The 27,718-nt window shown below is 40.8% G+C and overlaps 1 protein-coding gene across 2 annotated transcripts in view; it reads right to left on the bottom strand.

Moving 5' to 3' along the window:
* The window catches only part of KITLG (KIT ligand), an 81,916-nt gene extending 56,688 nt beyond the window's left edge, over positions 1–25,228 (bottom strand). The window contains exon 1 of one of the 2 annotated variants that reach the window (XM_055336567.1): positions 25,007–25,228. In XM_055336567.1, the coding sequence (XP_055192542.1) occupies positions 25,007–25,021 (15 nt within the window). In that variant the 5' untranslated portion in view covers positions 25,022–25,228. The remainder of the gene's footprint in view (positions 1–25,006) is intronic. The other variant, XM_055336566.1, reaches the window with a different exon arrangement.
* Between the last annotated feature and the right edge of the window lie 2,490 nt (positions 25,229–27,718).

Below are 27,718 nucleotides of genomic sequence, written 5' to 3'. Positions count from 1 at the left end.
AAGAAACACTCAACAGTAAGTTTGGGAAAAAAACAAGTCTGCTACCAGGAAAGTGGATGTTAACAGGATAGCTATGCGCAACTCATACCAGCGTCAAGTCCAAATTGGTACACTAAAATCATGTGAAGATACACTTCCACATCTCTCCATGTAGATCCTTTTGTGAAAAAGTGAAATGAGAATATCCTAAAATATGGATGATCTGTAAAACGTGTGAATAGGCTCTACTAACAAAAACTGAACATCTAGATATGACTTGTTTAATATAAAAAGATAGGCAATGGCTTTAATATAAACAAGGAATTTAAGGATTTCAATATATTCAATCTATGGGGGAAAAATGAGAAAAAATGACTCTTGACGGTCAGTCCTTACTCTAAATGTAAACACTATGTACAGGGACAATGACTCACATATATTGACTTCTAAGGTCCACACACAAAATCTGCAACCAGATTTTGTACCCACCAACCAGATTTTGCAGGTGAGTAAAAACATGCTTCAGTGAGATTAAGTAACTTGTTTATGGACACTCTGCTAGTAAATCCCTGGGCTGGGTTTAAACCAGGACCTACATTATGTTAAGAGCAAAAATACTGAGGGGGATCCCTGGGTGGCTTAGCGGTTTAGTGCCTGCCTTTGGCTCAGGGCATGATCCTGGAGTCCCAGGATTGAGTCCTGCATCAGGCTCCCTTTATGGAGCCTGCCTCTCTGACTCTCTGTGTGTCCCATGAATAAATAAATAAATCTTAAAAAAATAAAAAAAGAACAAAAATACTGGGTTAGTCAGTTGTTTTATTAAACAGATTTCATTTATATTTCATGAACTACTTAATTTTATTTATAATACCTATGCAGTGGGTGACATAGGGACCATGTAGCTGAATCAGTTTTTGATTGAAGTCACAGTGTCAAATTATTACTATTACTAAACAAGGAATTCAGGTAAATCAAGTTACACTTTGGGGGGGGGGCAAATAAAGTGTGAACTGCTCCTTTTGATAAAAACAAAATTGAGTGCTTTCAGACTTTTTTTAAGGACTTTATTTATTCATTAGAGACACAGAGAGAGAGGCAGAGATAGAGGCAGAGGGAGAAGCAGGCTCCCTATGGGGAGCCTAATCGGGACTCCTGAGGACCCCAGGATCATGACCTGAGTTGAACACAGATGCTCAACCACTGAGTCACCCAGGTGGCCTGAGTGCTTTCAGACTTCTAAGAAAAGCTGCCCACTCATTTAACAAACATATATGGAACACCTGATAAGTATATAAGATAAAGAAGATACTGACTTTGGCGTCTGCTAGGGAACACAGCAGGGAGACAGGCTGAGAGGGGAGGGGTCCAGTAGGGACAGCTCAATCTGACTTTGGGAAGGGGGGGGTGTTGAAGGAGGGACTCAGAGATAGCTCCTGGGAGTTGAATTGTTCTTCAACTGTGAATAGCAGGCAGCCAGAAGCAGGGGTGAAGAGCCCGGACAGAAGAAGTAGCAGGTGCTCATGCAAGTGAGAAAACAAAGCATTTTCACAGAACTTCACATTGATGATCCAACTGGAAAAGAGTTCCAAGGAATAAACAATAAAACAGACAAGGCTAGAGAGCTGGGCAGAGGTCCTTCCAATTTTGCCAACTGATTTGGATTTTATCTTAGAGACATGGGTAGCTCCAGGAGGACTTTAAGCAGGGGAGTATCAAGATCAGATTTATTTTTGAAAGGCTTATCAGGCATCATAATGAAGGATAGATTGGGGGGGGGGTGGCTTAGAGGCCACTGAAATCATCAACCAGGGCAGAGGCAGTGGGAGTTGAGAGAAATGGATAAGTTCAAGAGGCTATAGAAGTAGAATGGGACTCGAGTGACTGACAAAGTGTGTAGGGCAAAAAGGGGAGGAGTCACAAATGACCCTCCAGCATCGAGTTAGGCAACTGGGTAAAAGGCAGTGCTATTCTCTGATATGTAAGAGAAGAAGCGGCTGGAGATGGGAAGTTATCACCAAAAACCCTAGAGGACAGATCCCGCATCTAAGGAGGAGAAAGAACCATCTGTCTAGGAGATGAGAAGGAGAAGCCAAGCACATGAGGGGCACATCAGCTGTTGACTGTGGATCTGCAACCACTGTAAAAAGAATGCACGAAAGGGTTCGTGTGAGCAATAAAATAAGCACTGTAAGATGTGAACCTGATGGTTGCAGAAAAATGCCTCACAAGTGGCACCTGGCTGGCTCAGTCAGTTGAGTGTCTGCCATCAGCTCCCATCGTGATTCTGGAGTCCCAGGATCAAACCCCACGTCGGGCTCCCTGCTATGCAGGGAGTCTGCTTCTCCCTCTGCCCCTCACACCTTGCTTGTACTCTCTCTCTCAAATAAATAAATAATATCTTAAAAAAAACTCATGGATTTGATGCTGACAAGGATAGTTTCTGTGGGACTGATAAAACTAGGAGTCAACCCGCAGTGGACTCACGGATAAATGAGTGTGGGGAATTTCAAGGGTACACTAGAACAGCTTGAAAAGGAAGGAGAGCAAGCAATCTGGAAAGGCAGGGGGTTAACTTTGGTCTTGGTAGAAAAGGCGGCAGCTCAAAAACAGTGGAGCTAAAATGATAAACATGGTCTTCCTCTTTCTTAGATGGTCTGTGCCTGGGAACAACTCACCTGTGGTTAATGGAAGCCAGGTGAGCTCAGAGGCTTTGCCACTATGTGAAAATCCATGTGAAGAATTACCTTAGGCTAGAATCTAGGGTCTAGGTATTCAAAATTTGTTATTACTATTTTTATAATAGACACATACACGACAGAAGAAGCACTCCAGCAGTAGACATTATTTCATTAGAAACACTGGTAATAGATGTTATTAGCTCTTCATAAATATAGGTCTTCAGCAGTTATATAAAAACACAGGGAGAGAATTTCCTAAACAGGATAATCCACTGTACCTTAGGGAGATGCTAGCTGATGACTAATTCTAATCAATTTTATGAGGATGATATGTAATAAACTGAACTACTCTAGAAAACTGCTGGCTGCTAGTTTAACGTTGAACCTAGATTTACGTATTTGTTGCTAATTCTTTTTGCCATAAGTACGTATTTTCATAGAAATAAGAGACGGGCCCCCAAAACTGGCCAAAGTATAGGAACATTGAAAAAAAAATTCACAACAGTTTTGAAACGCACATATCCATGTTCAGTACTCCATGGGCACTGGTTCTTTCTAGATGGCGTTATTCACTATTATGTCAATTAGTTGCTCTTATAATTAAACCACAATAAGCACGCTAAGCATTGTAGCTTTCAAAAAAACAAAAACAAAAACAGCTACAAAAACATAAATTGTAATGTATACTTTTTCAACTATGTGACTCACTTCTGAAAGTGTGGTCTCATGTAAATCAAAAGCTCTGCAATTTTGCAAAATCCATAAAATCTTGTATACTCCAAATAATGGAAAATGAATGTAGGTTCCAGTTGCTATCCAATCCCATGTGCTGAATCTGGACTGAAGGACAGAATTTCCTAGAACTTGTGGTTTTTGTTCTCCTATCGTTGCAATTAAACATGCTCAGATGTCTTGTCAGATCAGCTACCAGGAGTCTGACACGTTCAGTCTCTCAGGGCCTTTTAAGTTTTAAGAAAACTTAATCTGAGGAAGCAAGCTCAGGAAATCTCCAAAGTTTTTTTTCCCCACCTAAGCTTTTTTTTTTTTTTTTACTACATTAAAATAAACTAAATCTTCATACTCTGCTTTAACTGCTTCCAAACAGCATCAAAACCAGTGGGGGCATGGCTCAAAGAACACTCACAATCTTGATCATTTTCTCCATCACGTCAAATGAAAAGCCCGATTTGCAAAGGTCACAGCAAAAAGCATTCCTGATTACTCAATGTGTGCTGGACACACCAACTGCATTTGGTTGAGCTGAATAAATTTGAAATGTTCTCTCCTTTCACTGAAAGTGCTCTAACTGAAACAAGAAGCATCAGCTGTTTTACCCTTAGACGAAAGTATAATTATCTAAGGGTGTTTACTAAGGTTGCAGATTCCTGAGCGTCATACAGAATCTAAATTTCTAAGGATGCATCATCTCAGGAATATATACTTTTAACAAGCTCTCCATGTGATTTCTTGGTATCTCTAAAGTCTGAGACATGCTATTTTAGGCTGTACTAACTCAGGGTTACTATATCATTAGGGAAAAGGAAAAGGTATACAAAGTTATATTTGGTTCAAAGGCTACATATTAGATACTCCCGATTTAGAGCAACCCTAAAAAAGAAAAGTGAAATGTAATGAACAGGGTAGAGGATACTGTGGATTGGCTCTCCTAGCATACTCTCCTGAGCTGTGGGGGCTGCAAAACTTCTACTCTTTTGCAATTAGCTACAATTGCAGATGTGACTTAGGTTCTGCCACTCGGGCAGGACCCTACAAGACTGTTAGGGGAAGGATTTTCTTGAAAAAGAGCTGGATGTTGGGCATGCATTTTGCTCACACGGACAGTAGTGGGGGCAGAGTCCCTTCAGTCAGCAGCAGTAACAGCTACGGCCTAGCTGTTTACAGTTTTACAGACAGCATTGAACTTAACTGGATTCTAGGTGCCCAAAGTATTCTGGAAGCTCAGCTTCCTCTTCTGGCCTTTCTAGTGGTTTTTATAAGCCATCATATACATTTCATTAGACCTCCCCACTTTTGTTTAGCTAGAATGGATTATATCTTATGCAACTAAACCCTAAGCAATACTAGGAGAAAAGAACCCAAATTATTAAGCATTTATTTCTCATAAAGGTTAGTCTAAACTTTCCTTAAGAACCTTCTATTAGTGTTTCAAACTGCAAGTTATAAGCATCATTTTAAAATTCAAAAATAAAAAAAAGCAATTTTTGGCAACCCATGAGAATGTGAATGCCACTCTACCACCTACGGCACAACAAAGCATTTATCTTTGACATGCCCAGGACATGTTCCTTTGGTAACAAGATACTTTTTTTTTTTTTAGATTTTATTTATTTATTCATGAGACAGAGAGAGAGAGAGAGGCAGAGACACAGGCAGAAGGAGAAGCAAGCTCCATGCAGAGAACCTGATGTGGGACTGGATCCTGGGACCCCGGGATTAAGCCCTGAGCCAAAGGCAGACCTCAACGGCTAAGCCACCTGGGCGTCCCAGAACAAGACACTTTTCACTGCAAGTACATTGTTGATGAAGGAGATGACGCTGAGTGCAGATGACATCAGCGAAGACATGGATTCAAATCCCAAGTCTGTCACTGACATGCCGTAACCTTGAACCAATTATGTAAGCTCTCTGAGCCTCAGTCTTCTCGTGGGGCTAGCATTTCTTTGGGTTTTTGAAACAAGACAGTGTTATGTCAAGCATCTGCAAGAGGTATGTAACAGATCATGACATGACTGCCGGTGCTATAGTTATTTTATTACTAATCCTTTAGATGTTGAATTCAAAACTAAAAGTCATACTAATAGCAGAGGTCACATCCCGTGTATGTTCTGCTCCCTGCAGATTGAAGATCAGCACAGGAAGATGATAAAGAGGTTGTGAAACTGCCCCTGGGCTTGCCTTTGGATCAGCTCTCCCAAAGCAGGCAGGCCCATCTTGACCTGGTATAAAAGTGAGAGTGAATTGTTTGGCAATGGGTGAACGTTAACCTAAACAGCAGAGTTTCAAAAGTCAACTAGAGCTTCAGTGATAATTTCAAGACAGCTTTAGAAAACATTCGTGTTTACTCGTGCACAGAGAGGCAGTGCAGAGTTGGGGCTGGGAGGTGGGGATTCTAAAATCCGACTGCCCACCTCGGAGTCTCTACTCTGCCCCTGACCGACCTCGTAGCCCTTGAAAAGTCACTTCACCTTTCTGTGCTTTAGTTTACCCACCTGCAACATGGACCTAATCATAGCACCTACTTCCTAGGCTTGCTGAAGACTAAAAGGAGTTATAGATGGAAAGCAGTTGGGATAGTACCGGACAAACAGCACACCCCTATCGATGCTTCCACGGTTCCTATTATTGCTGTCTTCCCAACCACACTTAGCACAAGCATCCCCACACCTGAAGCATGGTGGTTCAAGCCAAAGCCCTGGGCCCTATCCTTGATTTTTCCTCTTCCCCTATTTCCACATCCAGGCTGTTTTGTCCTATTAGTTCTACCACCAGAATAAATCTTGCAACATTCACCTTTCTCTGTCTCCCCCTGTACTGCTATAGGACATGCTCCACGCCTACCTGGAAGGCCTCGAGGGCCCCTAAATAGCCAGCCTTCTTTGCTTTCATGCTTGCTACTTACAATAGTGGAATATAAAACACCACTGGCTGCCTTCTTAAAATCTCTGAATACCTTTCTATTCCATTTATAACAACATGCAAGCTGCAGAACAAGGCCCACCAAGCTCTATGTATTTGATGCAAACTTGCCTACCTCCATGCTCAAATCTTAGCACATGGCCTTCTCTCTCCCCCATACTCCCAACAGCCACACTGGCCCTTTTTTTTTGTTCCTGAAAACACTTGAAGTGTATTCATGCCATAAGCCCTTTGCACTTGCTGCAGAGAGCTTTCTCCCCTTGGGCTCTGCAAAGGCAAGTCCTTCTCATCATTCAGGATTCCATGAGACTACCACCTGCTCAAAGCAACTTTCCCAGGTGACCTGTCTTAAGTAGCTCCAAACCTTCTCATATCAGTTTTATTCCCACTGACACTTTTCATCAGAAATTATCTTCATTACCCAATTAGTTTACTCTTTTATCACCTGTCCCTGCTGACAAGAATGTCAGTGGTGTGAGGATGTGAATTATGTTATTCTGTTCTTCACTTTTGCCTCCAGTTCCCTGAGCTGCCCCTCACTCACGGTGCATGCTCCTTCACGTTTGTGGATTGCATGTGGTGCAAACTGCCACTGGAGTGCCCACACAGAGTTCAAATCTTCTTATATAGGACAGACCATGATGGTTACAGTACAAACTTGGCTTTATGAACTGGGGCACAGATGAGCTCTGGATAATGTAGGATTCAATTCTCAACAGATGGCGTCCATATTCACACAACGGAATTACAACATCACCCACCAGTTTTGCTTATAATTTATCTCCTGCACTCGAGTTTGAGCACCATAAGGCTGGTACTTTCAGAGCCTCACTGTTTTGTCCAGAATGGACACAGCACTGCTGAGCACAGAGAAGCCTCTCATAAATATTTTTTAAATGAATGAATACAGGATAAACAGAAGACTTTTACTCATCAGCAATTGGCCATAAACCATTGTCACACTTTTCCCTCTAGGGTCCAATTACTGCTAAATCCTAACAACAAGTGTGAGTAATGTTGCAACCTTCTCTTAATTACTTGAAATGGGACGTTAGCTACATGCTTTTTTGGGTTGAACTTTTAACCATTTTCCCCGTGCCTTTTTAAAAGAAAAATTTTTAAAGATTTTATTTATTTATTCATGAGAGACACACACAGAGAGAGGCAGAGAGACAGAGGGAGAAACAGGTTCCTACAGGGAGCCCAATGGGGGACTTGATCCCTGGACCAGGATCATGCCCTGAGCTAAAGGCAGACACTTAACCACCCAGGCATCCCTTCTCTGTGCCTTTAAATACTTCTCTGGCTCCATGAAAATGGTAAATCAGAATATAAAACCAAGGATAGACTATAAGCTCCATGAAGCACAGCAACAAGGTAATCTTTTTTCACTATTATATTCCTAGCTCTTCCCAAAGCACTGGTTGACTTACTAGTCATCGCTACTAAAGCAGGCAAAAAAAAAAAAAAAAAAAAAAGTTCATAGAACTGATGTGGTTTTTGTCATCCGGATCCATTCCTAGTTTGACTAAAGAACAAAAATGTTACCTTTTCTTCAGAGTAAGCGAGGCATGCTATTACTGCTCCCCTCTCACAGGACCTGGATGCAAGAAACAGAAAGTTGTATGCCAGATTGCTCCCCCCAAATAGGCTTTAGTTGTGTCTATTAATGTGAAAATGCAATAATAAGTGGCGAGCTCTTTTATTTCAATTTTTCACCATGATATTCATGAAATTATACTTAGCCTTCTCCGTAATACCACCATATAGGAAGAGACTCCAAATTCAGTAGAGAAAAAAGATGTACAACAGAAATTAAAAAGAAGACCTTTTACAATATATAAGGATCTGACTATTGGCACTGCAGATTTTTAGAATTTTTAAAAGGGTTCTGAGATAATAATCTCAAAGTAAATGTAAACTACTTTGAGTGTTAAAATTCTCCCTCAAGTTGGACTTGGAAGCTTACTTGATAATATTCCCTAGTTTAAAAAAAACAAAATATGAAAAATGTACTTTAAAACCTCAAGTTGTTACTCTAAATAATGCCAGGAGGAGGAAAAAAAAGGAACTTTCTCCTTGGGTCAGGAAAGAGAGTGAGTGGGTAGCCATTGCAAGATGATCCTTTGGGCTTCTTTTCAAAGCAGCTGCTTTGCTGAGGAATCAAAGGAGGATGGGGGAATAAATGTAAACAGAGGGACTGCTTGGGGAGCACAGAGGTTCTCTCACCATAGGGGGGAGAATGGGGATCTACTTCCTCAGGAAGTGAAGAGAGGCCTGTGTGAGCAGGGCATCCAGCTAAATGAAATTTAAAAGATATGCTTCAGCTACTGTAGGATTTAAGTGCCAAGTCTGCACAAATAATTTTGCAATCTACTTCACTGTTTAATTTTTGTATGTTATCTCTCATTTATGGTACTTTTTTTGAGCTTTCATTTGCAAATTAGGGCAGGAGATAGACTTTGCTCTTTGTGACACAGTAATTATTCAAAACCTCAGAAGTTTTATAGGTTCCAGAAATGTTAACTTTTTCATTCTACACCCCAAACTGAGCTTGATTAACGAAAAGGAAGGGGAAAAAAATGAAAATAGACCATGCTACAACACTGCCTAACTTTAACACTTCAGAACTTAGATACAGTGAAATACTACTCAGCCGTTAAAAATGAAATCCTACCATTTGCAACAACATGGATGGAAGTAGAGGACATTATACCAAGTGAAATAAGTCAGAGAAAGACAATTATCATATGATCTCATACGTGGAACTTAAAAAACAAAACAGGATCATAGGGGAAGGGGGGGTAATAAAACAAACGAAATCAGAGAGGGAGACAAACCTGTAAGAGACTCAATCATAAACAACAAACTGAGGGTTGCTGGAGAGGAGCAGGTGGGGGGTGGGGTAACTGGGTGATAGACATTAAGGAGGTCACGTGATGTAATGAGCACTGGGTATTATATAAGACTGATGAATCACGGACCTCTGCCTCTGAAACCAGTAATACATTATATGTTAATTAATTGAATTTAAATTTAAAAGAACCTTCAGAACTTGGAAAACTTGGCATCAAAAGAGTTTTAGGAATTTTTTTAAAGTACACAATCTATATATTGCTACTCTATCACTGTAAAGCATTTGTATTACTGCTCTAGGTCACTAACATGGTGGGTTCTCATCAAAGATATCTGAAAACATCACTTCTTATTAATCCTTCTCTAACCTTCCTCCACACATAAATAGATCTTTGATCTTAAGTATTGAAGCATCATTTTTTTTTGCTAAATTCCTTAATCACACCTGTCTTCAATCCTTAAACACTCAAACTGAACTATCTAAAACTTCTATTGTCACATTTCTGTCTTCCTTCGCTTTCTTAAATAGACATTATACACATCAGTATCTAAATCTATAGGACACCCTGTCCTTGCCTACTGCACTATTAACTAGCACAGACTATGAAAAGAAAATCTAAAAGGAAGCATCTTAAATGCAGGTAAGCCATGGAAGAACCTACTTACTATATTTACAATAGTCTTATTCATTATTATATATGAAGAAAAATACCCTATGTAGGCAATACAAGATGATGACATATATTGGTATGAAGCAAACAAAGGCTTAGGGCAAAGAGACCAGGTGTGAAGACTGTCTAGATGTTAAGATGTTGAGTAACTTGCTCAACCTCCCCAAACTCACATTTCTCTTCTGCAAAAAGGCATATCCACAATACCACTCTCATAGATGGAGAGAATTGGGGGAGATACACTGTGTATTTTCTTTGTCAGCAACTGTATTAGGTCTAAAATATTTTCTGGATCTTAAACCTTCTATATATCTTGAATTAGCAGACACTTGCTGTCACTTGCCATTCAACCTATAATATTATTTCCTTAAAGATTGCCAGCAACTTGCCCATGACCCCCTTTTTACAGAATTCATGGTCCAAAAATTTTTTTTAATTAAAAAAAAAATCCATGGTCTCCATTCTCTTACATAAGCCTAAGTGGCCCATTTCTCTCTCCAAATAGAATTACGTTTGAACATTGTATGTTCATGCACGCCAGTGTTGCATGGACAATTACATGTTATTTCTTATTGACATCTATATATAATAGTAATGTTCTAAAGCTCCTCCTGCCTTCCAAATCACTTTCCTTCTATCAACTGAGATCAGCAGGCATAAAAAATGAGAAATACCAGATCTACACTTAGAATGCTGATAGGTGTTCAAAATGCTACAGTTTGGTCTGAACCAACCAATCATGATTTGGTTCAGAAAATCTTCAAGATTTAAGTTCTGAGTCACTAACTGGAAATACCAATATGAGGCAATTTAGCCAGGTAGACAGGTAAATAAGAAGATAATTTCACTATTGTATTTTCATACTATATGATTTTATTTATTTTAAAGACTTATTTGAGACAGTGAGAGAGAGAGAGAGAGAGAGAGACAGAGACAGAGAACAAGTGGTGGGGGTAGAGGCAGAGGAAGGGGGAGAAGCAGATTCCCCACTGAGCAGGGAGCCCAATGCAGGGCTCCATCCACGACCCTGGAATCATGACCTGAGCCAAAGGCAGATGCTTAACCAACTGAGCCACCCAAATGACCACTCTCGGATTTTTTTTTTTTTAAAGATTTATTTATTTGTGAGAGCGAGCGAGCAAGTGGGTGAGCTGGGAGTGGGGGGCAAAGTGAGAGGGGAGAGGAAGAACCTCAAGCAGAGTCCCTGCTACAAACGGAGCAGGATGAGGAGCTCCATCTCATGGCCCCTGAGATCGTGACCTGAGCCGAAACTAAGAGTCAGATGCTCAATGAGCTGAGCCACACAGATGCCCGATTTTTTTTTTTTTTAAATGCTGTGGAAGCTTAGGGTAAAGTCACTAACACAAGACCAGTGGGAGTTGAAGTATAAGGGCAAACAAACATCACAGAGGGCTTCTGAGGAGAGAGAACATCTCAGCTAGACAAACGGAAGATGGATGAAGAATAGCCCATGGCACCCTCAAGACCAAGGGCAGTGTGGTGGGTCCATCGCCATACCACTGCACGGTGTTATTAGAGGTTACCACTTAGAGTGGGGGGAATAAGCAACAAACAAGACAGAGAAGCTTGTAGAAGGTGATGAGGGTTTGGATTTTATCCTGCTCATAATGAAAAGTCAGGGGAAGATTTTAAACAGGGTAGTTACATAGTGAGACTTCCTCTAATCATTCTAGATTGTGTGCATTAAAACCTTTAAAACTGCAGGAATCACCACTTGTTTTGTTGGATAATGAAATGGACACGGACTAAAATGCTAATGCTACATAACTGAATTCAGGATATGATCTCCCATGTTAGCAAACTCTTATTCTGATGTTCCTACAGAACCCCCCAAATGCCAGGACAAAAATTTTCAGGGAAAGCTGCAAACTAAGTTCCCTCATACTCCAGTTCTCCTCCTAAACTACTTACCAAAATAATATATGCCAGTGTTTCCATTCCATTCTCCTTTGGGTTTAGGGATCCCTGGGTGGCTCAGTGGTTGAGCACCTGCCTTCAGCCCAGGGTGTGATCCTGGAGTCCTAGGATCGAGTCCCACATCAGGCTCCCTGCATGGACCCTGCTTCTCCCTCTGCCTGTGTCTCTGCCTCTCTCTTTCTGTGTCTCTCATGAATAAATAAATAAAATATTTAAAAAATAAATTTCACTCCTTGGTTTCACAGTCTTGGTTCAAGTTTTTGTGCTAGATCTACTCTGAATGAACTCAAAATTACTTCACACATTTCTGTATTGGTAGTTTAATCACAGAGGTAGCAATGATCAAAGATTCAGTCAAGAAACCTCTAGAAATGGCCTTAAGATAATAGGATGTCAGAACACAGGACAGTTTGTGGTCTTTTACAAGTGCTTTGAACAAGTCAGCACTCCATCAAAAGGTACATAACAGTGTCATGTTCTGTCAAAGGATGTAACACTTTAGGGTGTTTACCTAAAGTAATTTGACTGACAGAAGTCACTTGCATCTGTTTGATTGACACAAAACTTGAAAAGACAAACCTGGACAGTCAAGCCCTTACTCCTGAAACACAATTACCTATAAGAAAATAAAATCTGAGGGATGGGGATCCCTGGGTGGCGCAGTGGTTTAGCGCCTGCCCTTTGGCCCAGGGCGCAATCCTGGAGACCCGGGATCGAATCCCACGTCAGGCTCCCGGTGCATGGAGCCTGCTTCTCCCTCTGCCTATGTCTCTGCCTCTCACTCTCTCTCTCTCTGTGACTATCATTAAAAAAAAAAAATCTGATGGATGCCTGAGTGGCTCAGCGGTTGAGTGGCTCAGTGGTTGAGCATCTGCCTTTGACTTAGGTCATAATCCCTGGTTCCTGGGATCAAGCCTGCTTCTCCCTCTGTCTATGTCTCTGCCTCTCTCTGTGTGTCTCTCATGAATAAATAAAGTCTTAAAAAATAATAAAATAAAAAATAAAATCTGAATTCATACTGAAAACACCCCCAAACTACTGATTCCAACACACTTCTTAAATTCAACACATGCAAAAAAAAAAAAGGGGGGGGGGAGAAAAAACAAACAATTTTTGAATGTAAAAATGCATTTTGCTTGAAAGCAGTTAGCATTTACCTAGGTATTTGGCATGGTACTAGTCCTTTGCATGTACTGGCTCATTCATCCTCACAGCCACCTGAGGAATGAGACACTATTATAAACTTCATTTTACAAATGAGAAAATCAGAGTGCTACAAGAATTAAGTGACTCAAAGTATCCAATCTGAAAAGCTGACCAGATCAAGGAGTCTCCAAAGCTATCAATACATCTTATATGTAAAGTTGTTTGAGGCTCATTCTGGAAGACATTAATAAACACAAAGCTCTTAAGAATTTGTGAAGTTTGAATCTTTTAATCACTCAAGGCTTAGAATTAAATAATATGACCTTAGGCCCCGGACAGCACAGTCTTCAGAGCACTGCTCTAATAATTACCTCTCTCTCACACACACATACCAGCTTGTGAGATAGGCAACATGTATGTCAGCATCCTTAGTTACAAGAAGGCTGCTGAATGTGATCCAGATCCCTTACTAATCTTAGTTCACGATTACAAAATCCTATTTCCCATAATCACTCATTATTTCTGCTTTTCAATGACAAGATTTTAAATTATTATAGCCAGCACACAAATGGAACAAAATGAAACAGTATATAGTCTGATGTATACTGCTCTTTTGATGGTAAAATACAGCCCCAAAGATTATGGATACCACCGATCAAACATCAGTTCTGGGTCAGCCAACTTCCATATATCATCTCATTTAATCTTGATATTCTTCCAACTGCATACTATTACCCTTATTACCCCATTATACAGATGGGAACCCTAAGGCCTAGAGAAAGAAAGTTGATAACATGCACATGGTCTTGGTTAATAACAGAGCTAGGACTTGGGCCTCCTCTAACTCCAAAGTCTGTGGTCCTAAACGTGTCTTTGAGGCCAGTGAGTCAAGCCCTTTGCACAAACATATAATTTTGTCCTTAACAGTATAGTAGGAAAATATGTATTAAGCCTGAAAATTATTTAAAATAGTACAATTTTGTGAATGACAACCACAAAGCAGATAAACAGCATACTATTTCTAAGTTAAAAAAATAAGGAAGGGGGAAAACAAGGAAAGGATGGGGGTAGAGGGAAGAAAAAAGTAGGAGAGAGGCAGAAAGGAAGGAAAGCTGCTAAGCATTATTCTTTTATGGAAGAGAAAATCTGGGTAAGAAAAGGTTAAGGAAAGTTAAATAATTTGCCTAAGATTCGCCCTCCACAAGCTAGAGTCAAAAGCCAGAGGGAAAGCATAGGTGCTCTGACACAAAAGCTCTTTCCATTCTCCCTTGACCAGTGGCTACATTTCTGCTGATGCTGAAAACGCCAGCTCTTCCGAGACAGGGAAAAGTAGGAAATCCACTCACCAATTCATGGAAAGGACTCATATTCTGTCCCACCAGTTCCAGGGACAGCATACATAGGGTTTAGAAATGTAGACTCTGGTTCCTGACTGCCTGGTTCATAAAGCAGCTCTACCTTGTACTAGCTCTGTGACCTTGGGCATATGACAGAAGTAATGTTGCTCGTAGGTAAACTATCTTGCGATTATAATTATGCACATTTAGCTCTTTTTTTTCCATTTTTGTTAAAGTAGGGAATGAAAACAATCAAATTATTCAAAAGTAAAGTGAATCTGAAGCCTGACTTATCTGGATGAATGGCTTCAACTTTCCCTTTCATGCTGATGGTGGAGACTTTGCAATAAAGGTCCCTTGATGAGAGAAGTCATTGATATTGATAAATTTACCATTTGTTTAATACTCATGATAATAGCAAATGTTTATTTAGTATTTCCAATGTGCTGGGCATTGAACTAAGGACTTTTTGGGGATAATTTAATCTTTATAACCACCTTTGAGCAATGTACTATTGGTCTGTCTGGCAGATGGGGAAACTGAGGCTCAGGATTACATACTTAGTCAAGCAAAGCAGGCCATCTAACTGGTGTCTGGTTCACCATACCTCTGTTCTCAAATGATTCCTTCTAGCTGACACTTTCACTTCCAATAAAGTGTTGCTAAGTTACATAGTGATACTGCTGATAAGGGTACTCTGACAGTCATTTGTTTAAACAATCATGACATCAATGTAGAAAATGATTTTTACTATCCATCCATTTGGACTGAGCTGACAAGGAAGTACAAGGCAAAGGTCACAACTTAAATGGCTGGTAGTTTTAAAAGCCAGACATAGGCATAAGGGTATTATCATTAAATAGTTTTCTAATCTGATCATAGCTACTTAAAATTGTCTTCAAAAATAGCATGAAAGAAGGTCAGAGCAAATTGATGAAAGTAATCCCTGATGCATCATTTTCCCCCAAGAAGTTTTCTTTTGAAACACAATTTTAAAATATCTTTAAAATCTGCTCCCTGCCAAAAACAGTATCATTTTCTTTGAAAGACACCAAGGATTTGGCAGTAATTCTTAATACTGCCTCCTCTCAGTCTTGCCTGTATAAGATTAGAAGACATCATTCACACACAAACACACACACACAAGCTCAAGCCTTTCAGATCACATGTATACTTAAATACTACTGCATTCTATTGCAGTGATTCAGAGGAATTTAGACTTCAGAATTAGGCTTGGTTTGAAAAGAAGCTCTTCCACTTACTTGCATTTTTTTTCTTTTAATCTTGGGCAAATTTTCTTAATCTCTCTGAACTTCAGGTTCCTTATTTGTTTAAAAAAAAAAATCAGTATCTCCTTAACATTTTCTTTCTTTTTTTTTCTAGAATCAAATGAGATATACCTGTGCAGTCTGTGGCACAGTGCCTCATCCATGGTGAGCGGCCAAGTATTAATTTATTAACTAGCTATTCTTCTCTTCTTAAGCAGCTTGTCTTTTGGCCTGTTTTGTATAACCGTTTCCTTTTTCAGAAAGGGAAGAAAGCTTAAGGAGATCAAAATGGGGGAAAGTTTTGTTGAATTTACTAAGAGTGCTTATAAGGGTGAAAGAAAGTCGATAATATATGTAAATAAGGCAGTTAAGGCATAAATCTCTAAGGATTATTTTAATTCATTTATTCAGAATACAAGCCTTATAGCCACAGCCAGGTATCGCTGATAATGAATTTATTTCTTACAGCATGTGGACTTGCCGTAATGTTCCATGATTCACAATTCTAGCAGAGAATGAAATGATTATTTACTAAGTATAAGTCACTGTCCCATTAGACACTATTTTACTTAATTATCACATCAATACTATAACAGGTAGTTATTTCTGCACCCATTTTAAAGATCAGGAAAGTAAAGGTCAGAGAGAAACACTACAAATCATACTGATGGTAAATAGCAGAACTAATAATATACTTGATCTAGAACTCAATCCAATGTTGTCTATTTTCTTGCATGGTCTCCAGTCTTAGCTAGTAAATGATATTTGCATATTCACTGAAAATTTATGCTGTAAATATTTAACAAGCCCTTCCAGTCATCAACCAAACATGTTTGTATAATAAACTCAGGGACAGTAGTTATAATTTGCCTTCTGCTTAAAAAAAAAAAAAAAAAAAAAAAGCTTCTAACAACAATATCAGCACCTAGCAACCTGAATTAGGTATCTATTCATTCCGCAACATTCGATATGTATTTACTTAGCATCTAGTAGAAGCTGCTCTGCTAGGCAACTAGAGTCATGAAATTTTTTCTTGTCCACATTAATATCACTGGCAGCTGTTTTAATATCTGAATTGGATTTCTTTTTTTGATTCAAGGTTCCTATAAACAGAATGTGTATCTTTGAGGTACTTAATAATAAGCCTCACGGATACACTGTGGTTGTGCCAGTTAAGTCTCTTCGGGTGTTAGTCTTGGCAATAACCACTTGGAGTTGGTAGAGGAAAGATTTTATCTTAGTTTCCTTACCTGTGAAATGGGATTTGGAAAAAAAAAAAAAAAGTACCTACCTCCCAGAAGAAAACGTCTATGAATTAATTAATCTTGGAACAGTTTTCAACTAAGTGCCATTTGGCATGATCTTAGTATCAGGGTAATTTGATTTTATAAAACAGTGATGGAAGCTATTTAAAATGGCTACACGTTTAAATGTCAAACAGTTGACACATAACTACAGTAAATTTCCTTTCTTCGAGCTGAATAATTTATGTGTGACATTTGTATAGAAGTACAAACAATGGTCAGATCAGTTTGGGATTTAAAAGTGTACTGAATTGTTCAGGAGTACACGGATCCAAGTTTCAAATCGGGGGTGGGGATGTCTACTATTTTCTAAATATTGTTTAGATATAGTACTATGATCATGGAACATTATAAACAAACGTGCTAAAATCTTAAAAATATTTTCCTGGGCAGTGGTTAAAAAATGAAAAACTTAAAAAAAAAAGTCGGTTACAGTTGTCACAAAGACAAGGATTATAGAAAACCTATTTTGTAGCCCTGTGCTTTTCTACATAGAATTTATTTCATCTAATATTAAAAACATTGTGCTAATAACCTTTTCATTTTTCTAAATGTTTTCTAGCTTTTTTATTTCTGTATTTCAGTGCCCATTTTGGACCACCTGGAGGCAGAAAAGACCAGCCAGTCACCCCCCACTTCTGTGATAATTTCTCTTTCTAACAAGCAGTGCATTAACATGTTGTTGGTCCATCCTCTACTTTAACAGAACACATCAGAGAGGTCTGGGCAAGGCCAGATAAATAGAACAGTTTTCTAAAATCACCAGAAGATCCAAACTAAAGCAATTACAGGACATTTTAGTTGATCATCAAAAACATAAAGCCCTAATGTGTTGGCTATTTCAGAAGCAATAAATTTTAGGTTCACACAGAACCATAATTAATGATGTGTGACTGCCAAGGCTTGTTTTGCAATCCTTGGGTTTTCAAGATCACATTAGAAACCGTTTCATATGAAACCTCTCCAACCCTCCCTCCCTCTGCCCTCATATAAAGGTCTGCAGTGCATATAAATTTTGATAGCTATCCATATGGACAATACATCCCAGGAGGGGGTCAAGGCCTTTAGAACACAACCCACTTTTTCAGCAATGCTCTTCTTGGCAATCAAGGAATCTGGGTGTTTCCACAAGGCATTTGCTTAGGAGGGCACTAAGAAAGGAACTCCAAGGCAGCAGTAGAAAACTCAGTGTAAGGAGGACTCTCACAGTAGACAGCCTCTATTAAATTGTCATTTCTATCAGTGGGCTGGTTACCCTACCATTCAAACGCTTGCATTAGGAGAAACAAGCCAATTATGAGAAGACTTTCGGTCTTAGAGTTTAGTCAAGGCACTTAGATGGAAAGGTCACTGGCTTCACAGATTCTGCATCAAGGTAAAAAGGAGGCAAAAATCCTCAGCAGCCACAGGGCTTTTGTTCAGAAGATGAACTTCGTTCGGCTCCTGGAAGGGCAACAGAGGGTGTATAGAGGAGACAAACACAACGCCCCCCTCTGGGCCGTGCTCTTTGGAGGAAAATTATGCAACCAGGATGCCTTTTCTGCAAAGGTGAAAGAGGCTGAGGCTTGCCTTTTCAAGTGAGTGCTGACGGTGGGTTTGCTCTTGCTCTCGCCTTTACGCCCTTTTCCATGGGAGCAAGGTATTCTTTGCAAGGCAACTGCCAGATTTTTTGAGCTGCTGTCTGTGCACCAGGAACAAAGAAAAGGCACCCTAACTGCCCCCATTGAGACCGCATTCTAATCAGAGCTCTCAAAGCCCCAAGGCAACAGCTACACCTGCAAAGTCAAGTGCTGAATTCCTGCATCCAGGTAACTGGAATATAGCTACTGCTACTTGTTTAACTGTCTGGATCACTGCCTTTTGTTTTGCTTATTTTAGTAGGTAGCTCACTTGACTCTGTGGGCACTTAGAGGAGAAGAGCATTACTGTCATTGTCAAGACTCTCTTTTCTGAGGAACCTATGGTCTCTTGTCTGGAGGAGAGGGCCAACTGATCTTCGAATATTCTCATGCCAACAACAAGAAAAGGACTGTCATGGCTTCTGACTGCTAAGGAAAAATACTACTGCTGGCTACTAGGCTTGCCCCAACCCTCAGCAAATGTCAGTTTTAGAGAGAAGCTAAGGAAAGGAGGCAGGTGAGAGACCATATTAGATCTGCAAAAAGCCAGGGCAAGAAAAGGCTCTGCCAAGTGTCATCTATGGGAACTGTCTTTTCCCTGAAGCAAAAGGGCTGTTCCCTCTTTCTTCAGCTTCTGTGCATCCAACTATAGACCCCTCCCCTCCTATCTTCTCAGGATTAACTCTAGGGTGCAATTCATAGATACTACCACCACTCAGAGACTTGCCTGTGACTTGCCCATGACTTGTCCAAGACTACTAAGACTCAGCGATGGGTTCTGGAGCCAGAGCCACACATATGACCCATTCTTTTGATTCTGCCCACTAATACTTCTGCTGCATGACCAGCTGCTCTCCATTTCTACTCCCTGAACACAGATGCTGGAGACTCTGGGGAAGCAAAGTGAAGCAAATATTGGGAGGCATTCATTACCTTTTGTAAACTGACCTCCTTTGGCTGTCTGACCTTGCCTTAAGATTCTTCCTCCCCTAGAGAATATAAAGATTAGAAGAAAGAACCTCTTCAACCATGGATATTGCTAACATAGGAAGTGTAAGTGTCATTCTTATTATAGAGGAATATCAAGTAGTAGGTGAAATGGCTAAAAGTACAACAGTCTATACTTAAATTTATTTCATTTCTCCCCACTGGCTGGTTCCCGATCATAAAATAATGATTATAATTTGTATTCACACCAACCCAAAGCAATGGCTACATAAATCTCAGAATCAAAGGAAGCTTAAATGCCATGTGGTTCAAACCTCTATCTTACTAGTATCTCAGAGAATTTTAGAACTGCAAGGCACTTAGAAATCCCCTACTCCTACTTTCTCACTTTACAGTTGAGGAAACCGAGGTTTGAGGAGATTAAAATGCCTTTCCAAAGTCATACAACTTAGTATCTGGACTAGTAAAAGAACTCCATCCCCTAATATCCAAGTCAATGTGGCAGCCTAGAAAGATAGTAAAATGTAGCCAAAAGAGAAAGAGAGCTACATAAAGAACAGTCTTTCTTTAGATGACACACATTGTGATTTTAAAAAAAGAACCATGAGGCCTAATTATAAGAAAATCACCCATCTCTGCCCATCTCCCTTTTTTCTGGACAGAAGGAAATAAGTAGAGATGAAATAATGACAATTTTATCAAACTCCTAACCCTTTAAGCAGTTTTTAGTATACACATACTTAAGTGAAAAGACAAAAACATCTTGCTGCATCTATAAATCAGTAAGGCTACAGTCAATGGTTTCTATGAGACAAAGTCTATACAAAATAATTGAAAACAGCATAGATTATAAAAGCATCCGGTGTTCCAAAATTGGTTTCATAAACTGTTCTGACTACACAGGTGACTAACACCAAAAAAAAAAAAAAAAAAAAAAAAAAAAAAAGTCTTACAGCTGCTCATGATTCATGTACTAGGAAACAAAGATAAAAGATCATTCCTCAGATTTATATCCAAATTTATATCCAAATTTACACCCTAATTCACAAAAGGGAACACTAAGGTAATCAAGAAGAGAAAAAAAAAAAAAACCTCAAAACTCACAAACTTGCATAATGAAAAAAAAAAAAGTCATGGCATGTTGCCTGGTAAAGACACCCTGCAGAAATGAATGCATGGCCCCCCTTAGAAAATCAAGTATCTTTAGTCTACAATAAATTCTCCAAATCATACCAGGGGAACTTAGAAAGCAAGAGTGTGGAAATATGGAAGTGAATCAGGCATGGTAGTAATATTTCCAGTTTCTTTTTTTATCTTTAATTCTTATATTATTCAGTTTTACCTTTAAAGAATAGCTTTAAAGGATTTAACATCTCTCATGCTACACAGAGCCTTTTTCACATAATCCAAGTTTGATGTGTATTAATTATAGTCTAAAAAAAATTATAGTCTATAAGCAGGTAACAACCTATAATGGGAGACACTGAATCCATAGATTCAGATTTATAAAAACTTGGTCTCTCTGCTTTGCTGGTTAAAGATCATTTGCAATAGTTTTTCTCTGGCTTGTAAGTTGCCGGCAAGGCAATTCTCTTCTTGGGGACAATAAATTCTGATTATAACTACAGTAAACCACTGTGCTGGGATAAAGGCCTATATAAAATTTTGTTTAGTCCTTTAAATCATCAAAAGAGAAGAATCTTTATAACTAATTGATAATCATACAGATTATAAAATGGAAATCCTAAGAAGTTTAACCATTTGCCTGAGGGTCATTTGTCTTACAGTGGTAAAAGAGAAATCAGAATTAAGTTTTCAAAATCAAGAGCCTAGAATCTTTCCATTATAGCTTAGGTACTCCCAAGACATGGATGGAGAAGGCACGTGCAGTGGGGTTTAATGGACCATGCAAGAAACTTTCCCTGCAATATTCTGACTAGCTATTTGGGCAGTGATTTTTTTTTTAATGTTATTTATGGTGATGGAAGAATTTTAATCACTCAACATTAAAGAAAAAATGTGACTCACAATTGCTATCTTCAAATCAGAGGAGTTAGACATAAATAAAATTTAGCAATTTTAATTGGTTTGGCTCAGGCCCTCAGATTTCCATATGGTTACTTTCCTTGTTTTATATTAAATGTAATTGACTTAGCACTTGACTTTTAAAGTCTTGGCAAAATGTATCAATTAAGAGCTATATAAATTAGAATTATTTAAAGCATGCATTCCAAATTGAGTGACTTTAAGGACAAAATTTAAAAACGCTCTTTTCACAAATGTTAATTTTTTTCTATAAATTTGTGTCATCATTCAGATGACAAATTTCATAAAGACAAAAGAGGATATTTTCTTTGGAATAACATAAGCTAACAAGCATTCTATTTCTTTTCTGAGAATTAGTGTGTACCTAAAATGGCCTTTCTATACTGTTTACAAAATGAATTTTTCCAGTCTTAGTATTTCTAAAACTGACAGCAGTCATGAAAACTCTCACAAACCATCTCAAAACCAAAATATAAGTATAACATCGATAAACATGGCACCAGGCCCATTAAACTGACAGCACTTTTCTAACTGGTCTTGCCAAACATGCTGCACAATTGTTATTTAATATACCACTATATCAGAGCATCACATTGAAAAAAAAAAAAAACAAACACAATTGCACATTGAAATAGATGTTCTTTCTAAGCTAGAGCCACAGTTCTCTTCTGAAACTATAAAACCACACAATATGAATAAAATACAATCAGAAATCCGAAAAAATGCAAAGCACATTCATTTCTGTAGGCTCCTGATTCAATTTACTGTTACAATTGCTCCCAAATACTATTGCCCATGTAATTACTTCCCATATACTTAAGTCCATCACACACACTAAATAAATGACGGAATCATTTATCAAACCCCAAGTGGTTGTTGATAGAATTTCCACACTTACTTGGCTTGAGTGAGAAGCCAGAACACTTGGTGTCCCTGAGATTCTTGGAGAGCTTATAATTCAAGCTAAAATTTATTATTATTATTACTACTATTAAATTCTCGTTTTGTATCTTGGGTTTTTTATCTTTTTGTTTTGTATCTTGGGTAATGGAAACCTACTGAACCCTTTGCCTTACGATGGAACTCTGGTATTCATGTCATATATTTTTTAAATATTTTATTTATTTATACAAGAGAAAGAGAATGAGCAGGGTAAGGGACAGAGGGAGAAGGAGACTCCCCGCTGAGCAGCGAGCCGGAGGCTGGATCCTCGGACCCCAGGATCACGACCTGAGCCAAAGGCAGATGCTTCACCGACAGAGCCACCCAGGCTCCCTTGATGCCATCCTTCTAAGTGATTATTTAAGCTGTTGAACATGAATAGACGCTCCTCTCTGGCAAGGGTAACACTAGATACAGAACAAATGACCTTACTTATTAATGTCTAATTTCTCTAGGCTATTCCTCATCCACCTAGAATTGCACAGCAAATTTCTTTCTAACTTTTGGATTAGGTAATTTAACAACATGAAGGAGGAGGAGGATCTAATCCCCCTTCCCTATTTCCAAGATTTTATTGATTTCCTACTATTTCCAAGTGTATTATTTTGCAGTGGCAAGAATGTGAAATTGCTAGAAGTATCCTTAAAGGAAACCTTGAAGGTCATTGGATCCCAGGCTATGAATGCCTTCATTCAACAAGGGCACTGCCCTCCTTTGCTTGCAAACCCTTTAACATCAGCAAGATCCCCCAAGGGCTTGCACTTTAACTTGGTTGGAGCAGGTCACATTTCTAAAATACTTAGCAGTCTCAAATGTCCCTGGTCAGCAGCACTGAGTCACTAACGCCACAGCGTTTCAGGCTAGATCGACCTCTTTCTAGTTTTCAATGGAATTATTCCATGTAATCCGATTTACACAGTCATTTAATCAAAGTGAGAAAGGAGATTACGGAGCTCACGTTTGTTTTGCAAAGCAAGGGTGCAAGGATCATCAATCCTACTGACTCTCAAAATGACACGATAGTACATCGTCTCCCTTTGGAGTGTTGGACATTAACCTGATCTATCTCCCGTGTTCTTGTTTAAATAGGAAGGTTTCGCCGCCCCCCGCCCCGCCCTAACTAGAAGGTAGCGGTTTCTCCACCAGCTCTCATCACTACCATCCACGTGAGAAGATGCTACAATAACCAGGAATTACTTCCCCTCCCTTATTATTCCACAAAGCAGAAAGCTTGTGCAAGTCAAATAATGACATTAAAACTTTTCTTTCTGTGACAGTTTTCAACATTTGTATTTCAACAGCACGGTGTGGTGATTCCAGGTGTGGTGTTCAGTGCTTTGCCTCTGAATTAACCCGCTCACCAGACGAACCTGTGCTCCGCTCCTCAGTCTTGGGCAGCTGCCCTGGGGACGGCACAAACGTCCTTTCTGCCAGGCAACGTCCCTTCCCCCGGCCCTTCCCACACCTGTGCATTGGGCTGGGTTCTTCCTACTTCCTTCTGACTGTGTACATTTCCCAGGCCTACACATCAATTTAAAATAGGATACAAAGCAATTCATTCAGTAAAGCATTTTCAGCACATGGATGCCACTCTAAAAACTGACGATCCGGCCAAATTCTCAATCCCCCCCCCCCCCACTTCCACCCTTTGGAATTGCATTCTCGGATGGATCCTCTGGGGGGATGAAAGGGCAGCGTCACCCAACTCACCGAGGATACACAAATTCCTAAGGGGTGAAGTGGGGGGAGGAAAGGACTGCGACGGAGAGAGGCACCGTGGGTGGGGGTCCCGTGGCAGCCCTTTCCAAACCAGAAGCCAGATATTTGCTTCAAGGGGTGGGGGTGGGGGTCTACTATTCCCCCTGGGCGGTGCTTTACCCACCGCGTTTATGCACTATGCACAATTTAGATGCACAGGGAATTACCTCGCTGTCATTGGAGGTGCCTGTTTAAAACGCAAAAGAACAGAAAACTTTTCTCTCTTCTGTGATAGAAGAAGGTGGGTGCAGTGTGGCGGTGGTCGCCCATCCACGGCTCCCTGGAAACCCCGGCGGAGCCGCACGCCCGGCGGAGACCGTCGCGCCAAGTTTCCCGGCTGGCCGGGCAGGTTCCCCGCCGCCCCGAGCCCGAGTCCCCGAGCCCCGGAGCCCCGCCGCGCCCCCGAGCCCCGCCGCGCCCCCGAGCTCCGCAGCCCCCGAGCCCCGCCGCGCCCCCGAGCGCCCGCTGCGGGTGCACACTACCCTGGGGTCGGGAGGGCGCGAGCCCGGGCGCCCGGAGCGGCTCTGTAATCTCCCGGGACCCACGGGAGACCGTCCCCCGCGCAGACAGATGCCTCCACGTGATAACCCGCGCTCCCCGGCCAAAGAGCAGATCCTTCCATTTTACAGGACCGCGGCTCCCGGCTGACAGCTCCCAACTTAGCGGCGGCCGCTCCCGACGGGACAGCGGCCGGGTCTCCGCGCTCCCGCTCCTCCCCCGAGGCCCCCCCAGGCCCCCCAGCGCCCCCTGGGTCGGCCGGCGGGCGCAGCCCCACGCGCCCGGGCCGGGAGAGGCGGCCTGCCCCGGGGCGCCGCGCCCTTCCAGGGGAGCCGGCGAGCCCTCGGCGCGCCCCACTCACTTGTGTCTTCTTCATAAGGAAAGGCAGCGCTGTGATCCAGCCCAGGCAGCGGTGTGGCGACTCGGCTTAGACGCTCCGGAGCTGCAGCATATTGCACGAGCGGCGGCGGCAGGTAGTCCACGCATCGGGCAGCCCGAGCGCAGCGCCCCCTCCGCGGCCGTGCTCCGCGGCGCTCCCGCTCCGGGTCCGGGCGCAAGGCGGCGAGTGAAGCCCGGCCCGGCGCGCCGCCAGCACTTTTATACCGGCCCCTCCCGCCCGCTCGGACACGCCTCCTTCCCTTCCGGAGCCCCGGAGAAGCCAGACGCGGCGGGGCGCGGGGGGGGCGGGAGGGCGGCCGGAGCGCGGCCAAAGCCCCCGAAGTTGAACAAATCGGGCCAAACGCGTCCCCTCGCGCGGGCGCCAGGGTGAAGCTCCTGCAGCCGCGTGCGGGGCGCGGCGAGTCCCCGCTCGGCCTCGGAGCTCCGCCCGGGCTCACCTGGCACCGCCCGGGGACAGGCGCGCGCCCGCTGGGCTGGGCGCTCCCCGGACCCCGAGGCCGCAGGAGCTCACTCGGCGCCTACCAAACAGCTCACCCCGCCCCTCCCCGGTGGGCGGGGGGGGGGCGCTCAAGGGGATCTATAGTTAGGCCATTGTCTTCTTGTTCCTTTTTTTTTTTTTTAGACATTTTAGTGAATGAATGAATGTTCATCATTAAAAAAACGTTGACTCGGGGTTAAGTTTTGCTAAGGAAGATGCTATTTTCAGAATGGTTTACTGCTCCTTCTTCAGAAATTACCGTCGAAACGGAAGGCATGGTTTATTAAACGTGCAGGTCGACAGCAGCTAATGTTCGAAAGGTGTTATTTGTTAGAGAAATCGGGAAGATAATGCAAAAACAGTGACGACACTTAACACCATTATGGGATGCTCTTAATTACATACCAGGTGCCATGCAAAGGACTATTTCCTAGAGTATCTTGTTAAATCTTTTCCTCACACCTATTGTACAGATCCTATCATTTTTATTCCCATTTTACGGATGATGAAGCACAGGCTTAGATCAATTTTCCCGAACCACAGCTAGTAAATGGTACAGTCTAATTTGAATCCAGAGCCCTCTGGCTACATAATCTTAAAAAATACTTAAAACAAGTATTTTATTGTCTCTCCAAAACCCTTCTATATATGTTCTTATAACTGGAGACCATTAAAAAGAATTGTATTAACTTTTTTAAAAAAATGTTAACCAGATATAACATCAATAATTTTTGAAACAATAATAATGTATAAATTTAGGAATTATTTTTTTAATGAGAGTAGGATTCCAAATCTGCATTAATTAGTGCAGTGTGCCTTTGTTAAAAAATATATATGTCAGACTTACAACCGTAAGAGAACAAGAAACTAGGTAATATTTCAGGCTCCCTGTGTTAGTTCTCTATGGCTGTTATAACAAATAACCACAAGCATAATGGCTTAAAACAACACAAATGTATTATCTTACAGTTTGGAGGTCAGAAGTCCAAGATGGATTTCACTAGGCTAAGTGTTGGCAGTGCTGCATTCCTTCTATAAAGAAGCTCTAAGGGAGAATTCCTTGTCTTGTCTTGCCTTTTTCAGCTTCTAGAAGCTATCCACATTCTTTGGCTCATGGCCTCCTTCATCTTCAAAGTTGGTAAAGGTGAGTTGAGTTCTCCCATTAAACCACTCTGACTTTCCCTCCTCTCTCTCCCTCTTCTACTTCTAAGGTCCTTGTGGTTATATTACATCCACTTAGATAATCCAGGAAACTGCCTATTTTAAAGTTAGCTGATTAACAATATTAACTCTATCTGCAGTCATAATTCCCCTTTGCCATGTAATATAACATATTCACAGGTCCAAGAAATAGGATGTTGACATCTTGGGGGGCGGTTCATTATTCTGTCTACCACATTCACTTAATAGTAACCATGTTTGGGACTTGGAAATGTGGACTTGATAGGACACTGTGCGTCCTTCAGCAAGTGTTTTGCTCCATGTGACTGGAACTCCCAATTGGAAGACTACTTCCCTGTCTATAGTTATGAACATAATAAATTATGAATGAGAAAAAGGATCACAAGAAAAGTTTGCAGTATTAAATGATTGTTTTTACTTTCAATCAGAATGGTACTGCAAACTATTTTAAGCAATAGTGGAAAGAAGCCTGAAAACAAAAGTATGACAGTATTGGTAAATCATTTAATTAATAACTCGTCCCTGGTAATCCCAATTTAAACCAGCCCTTAGGGATAATTTTGCTATGCCAAAGTCTTCCAAACAATTACATATATATATTATGCATAAGGGATTTACACTTCTAAAATGTATTACTATACTCTGATAGAAAGGGAAATGAGTATGAGAGGGGTTGTTTCTGATTCTGCTGCAGGCTCTAGGAGCTTGCCTCCAAGCATGGGTATAGCAGTATGATATGCATAGCTGTAAAGGTTCCCAGGATGATTTTAGGTGGTACACAGATCATTTTTTTTGTTTTATCAAATGAGCATAAATTAAATATATATATTTAAATGTATACATATATAATATGCATACATATATCACATCAAACAGATGATTCCAAGTATTTCTTAGAAAAAAATTAAAAGGTCAATTTAAAGACCGTTTAATGTATAATATTTTGTTTTGTTTTATTGGAGTTCAATTTGCCAACATATAGCATAACACCCAGGGCTCATCCCATCAAGTGCC

The sequence above is a fragment of the Nyctereutes procyonoides genome, unplaced genomic scaffold (assembly GCF_905146905.1).
Source record: "Nyctereutes procyonoides isolate TBG_1078 unplaced genomic scaffold, NYPRO_anot_genome, whole genome shotgun sequence".
Lineage (NCBI taxonomy): Eukaryota > Metazoa > Chordata > Mammalia > Carnivora > Canidae > Nyctereutes > Nyctereutes procyonoides.
Note: the sequence above shows the minus strand (reverse complement) of the source record. Positions and strands in the feature narration are given on the sequence as shown.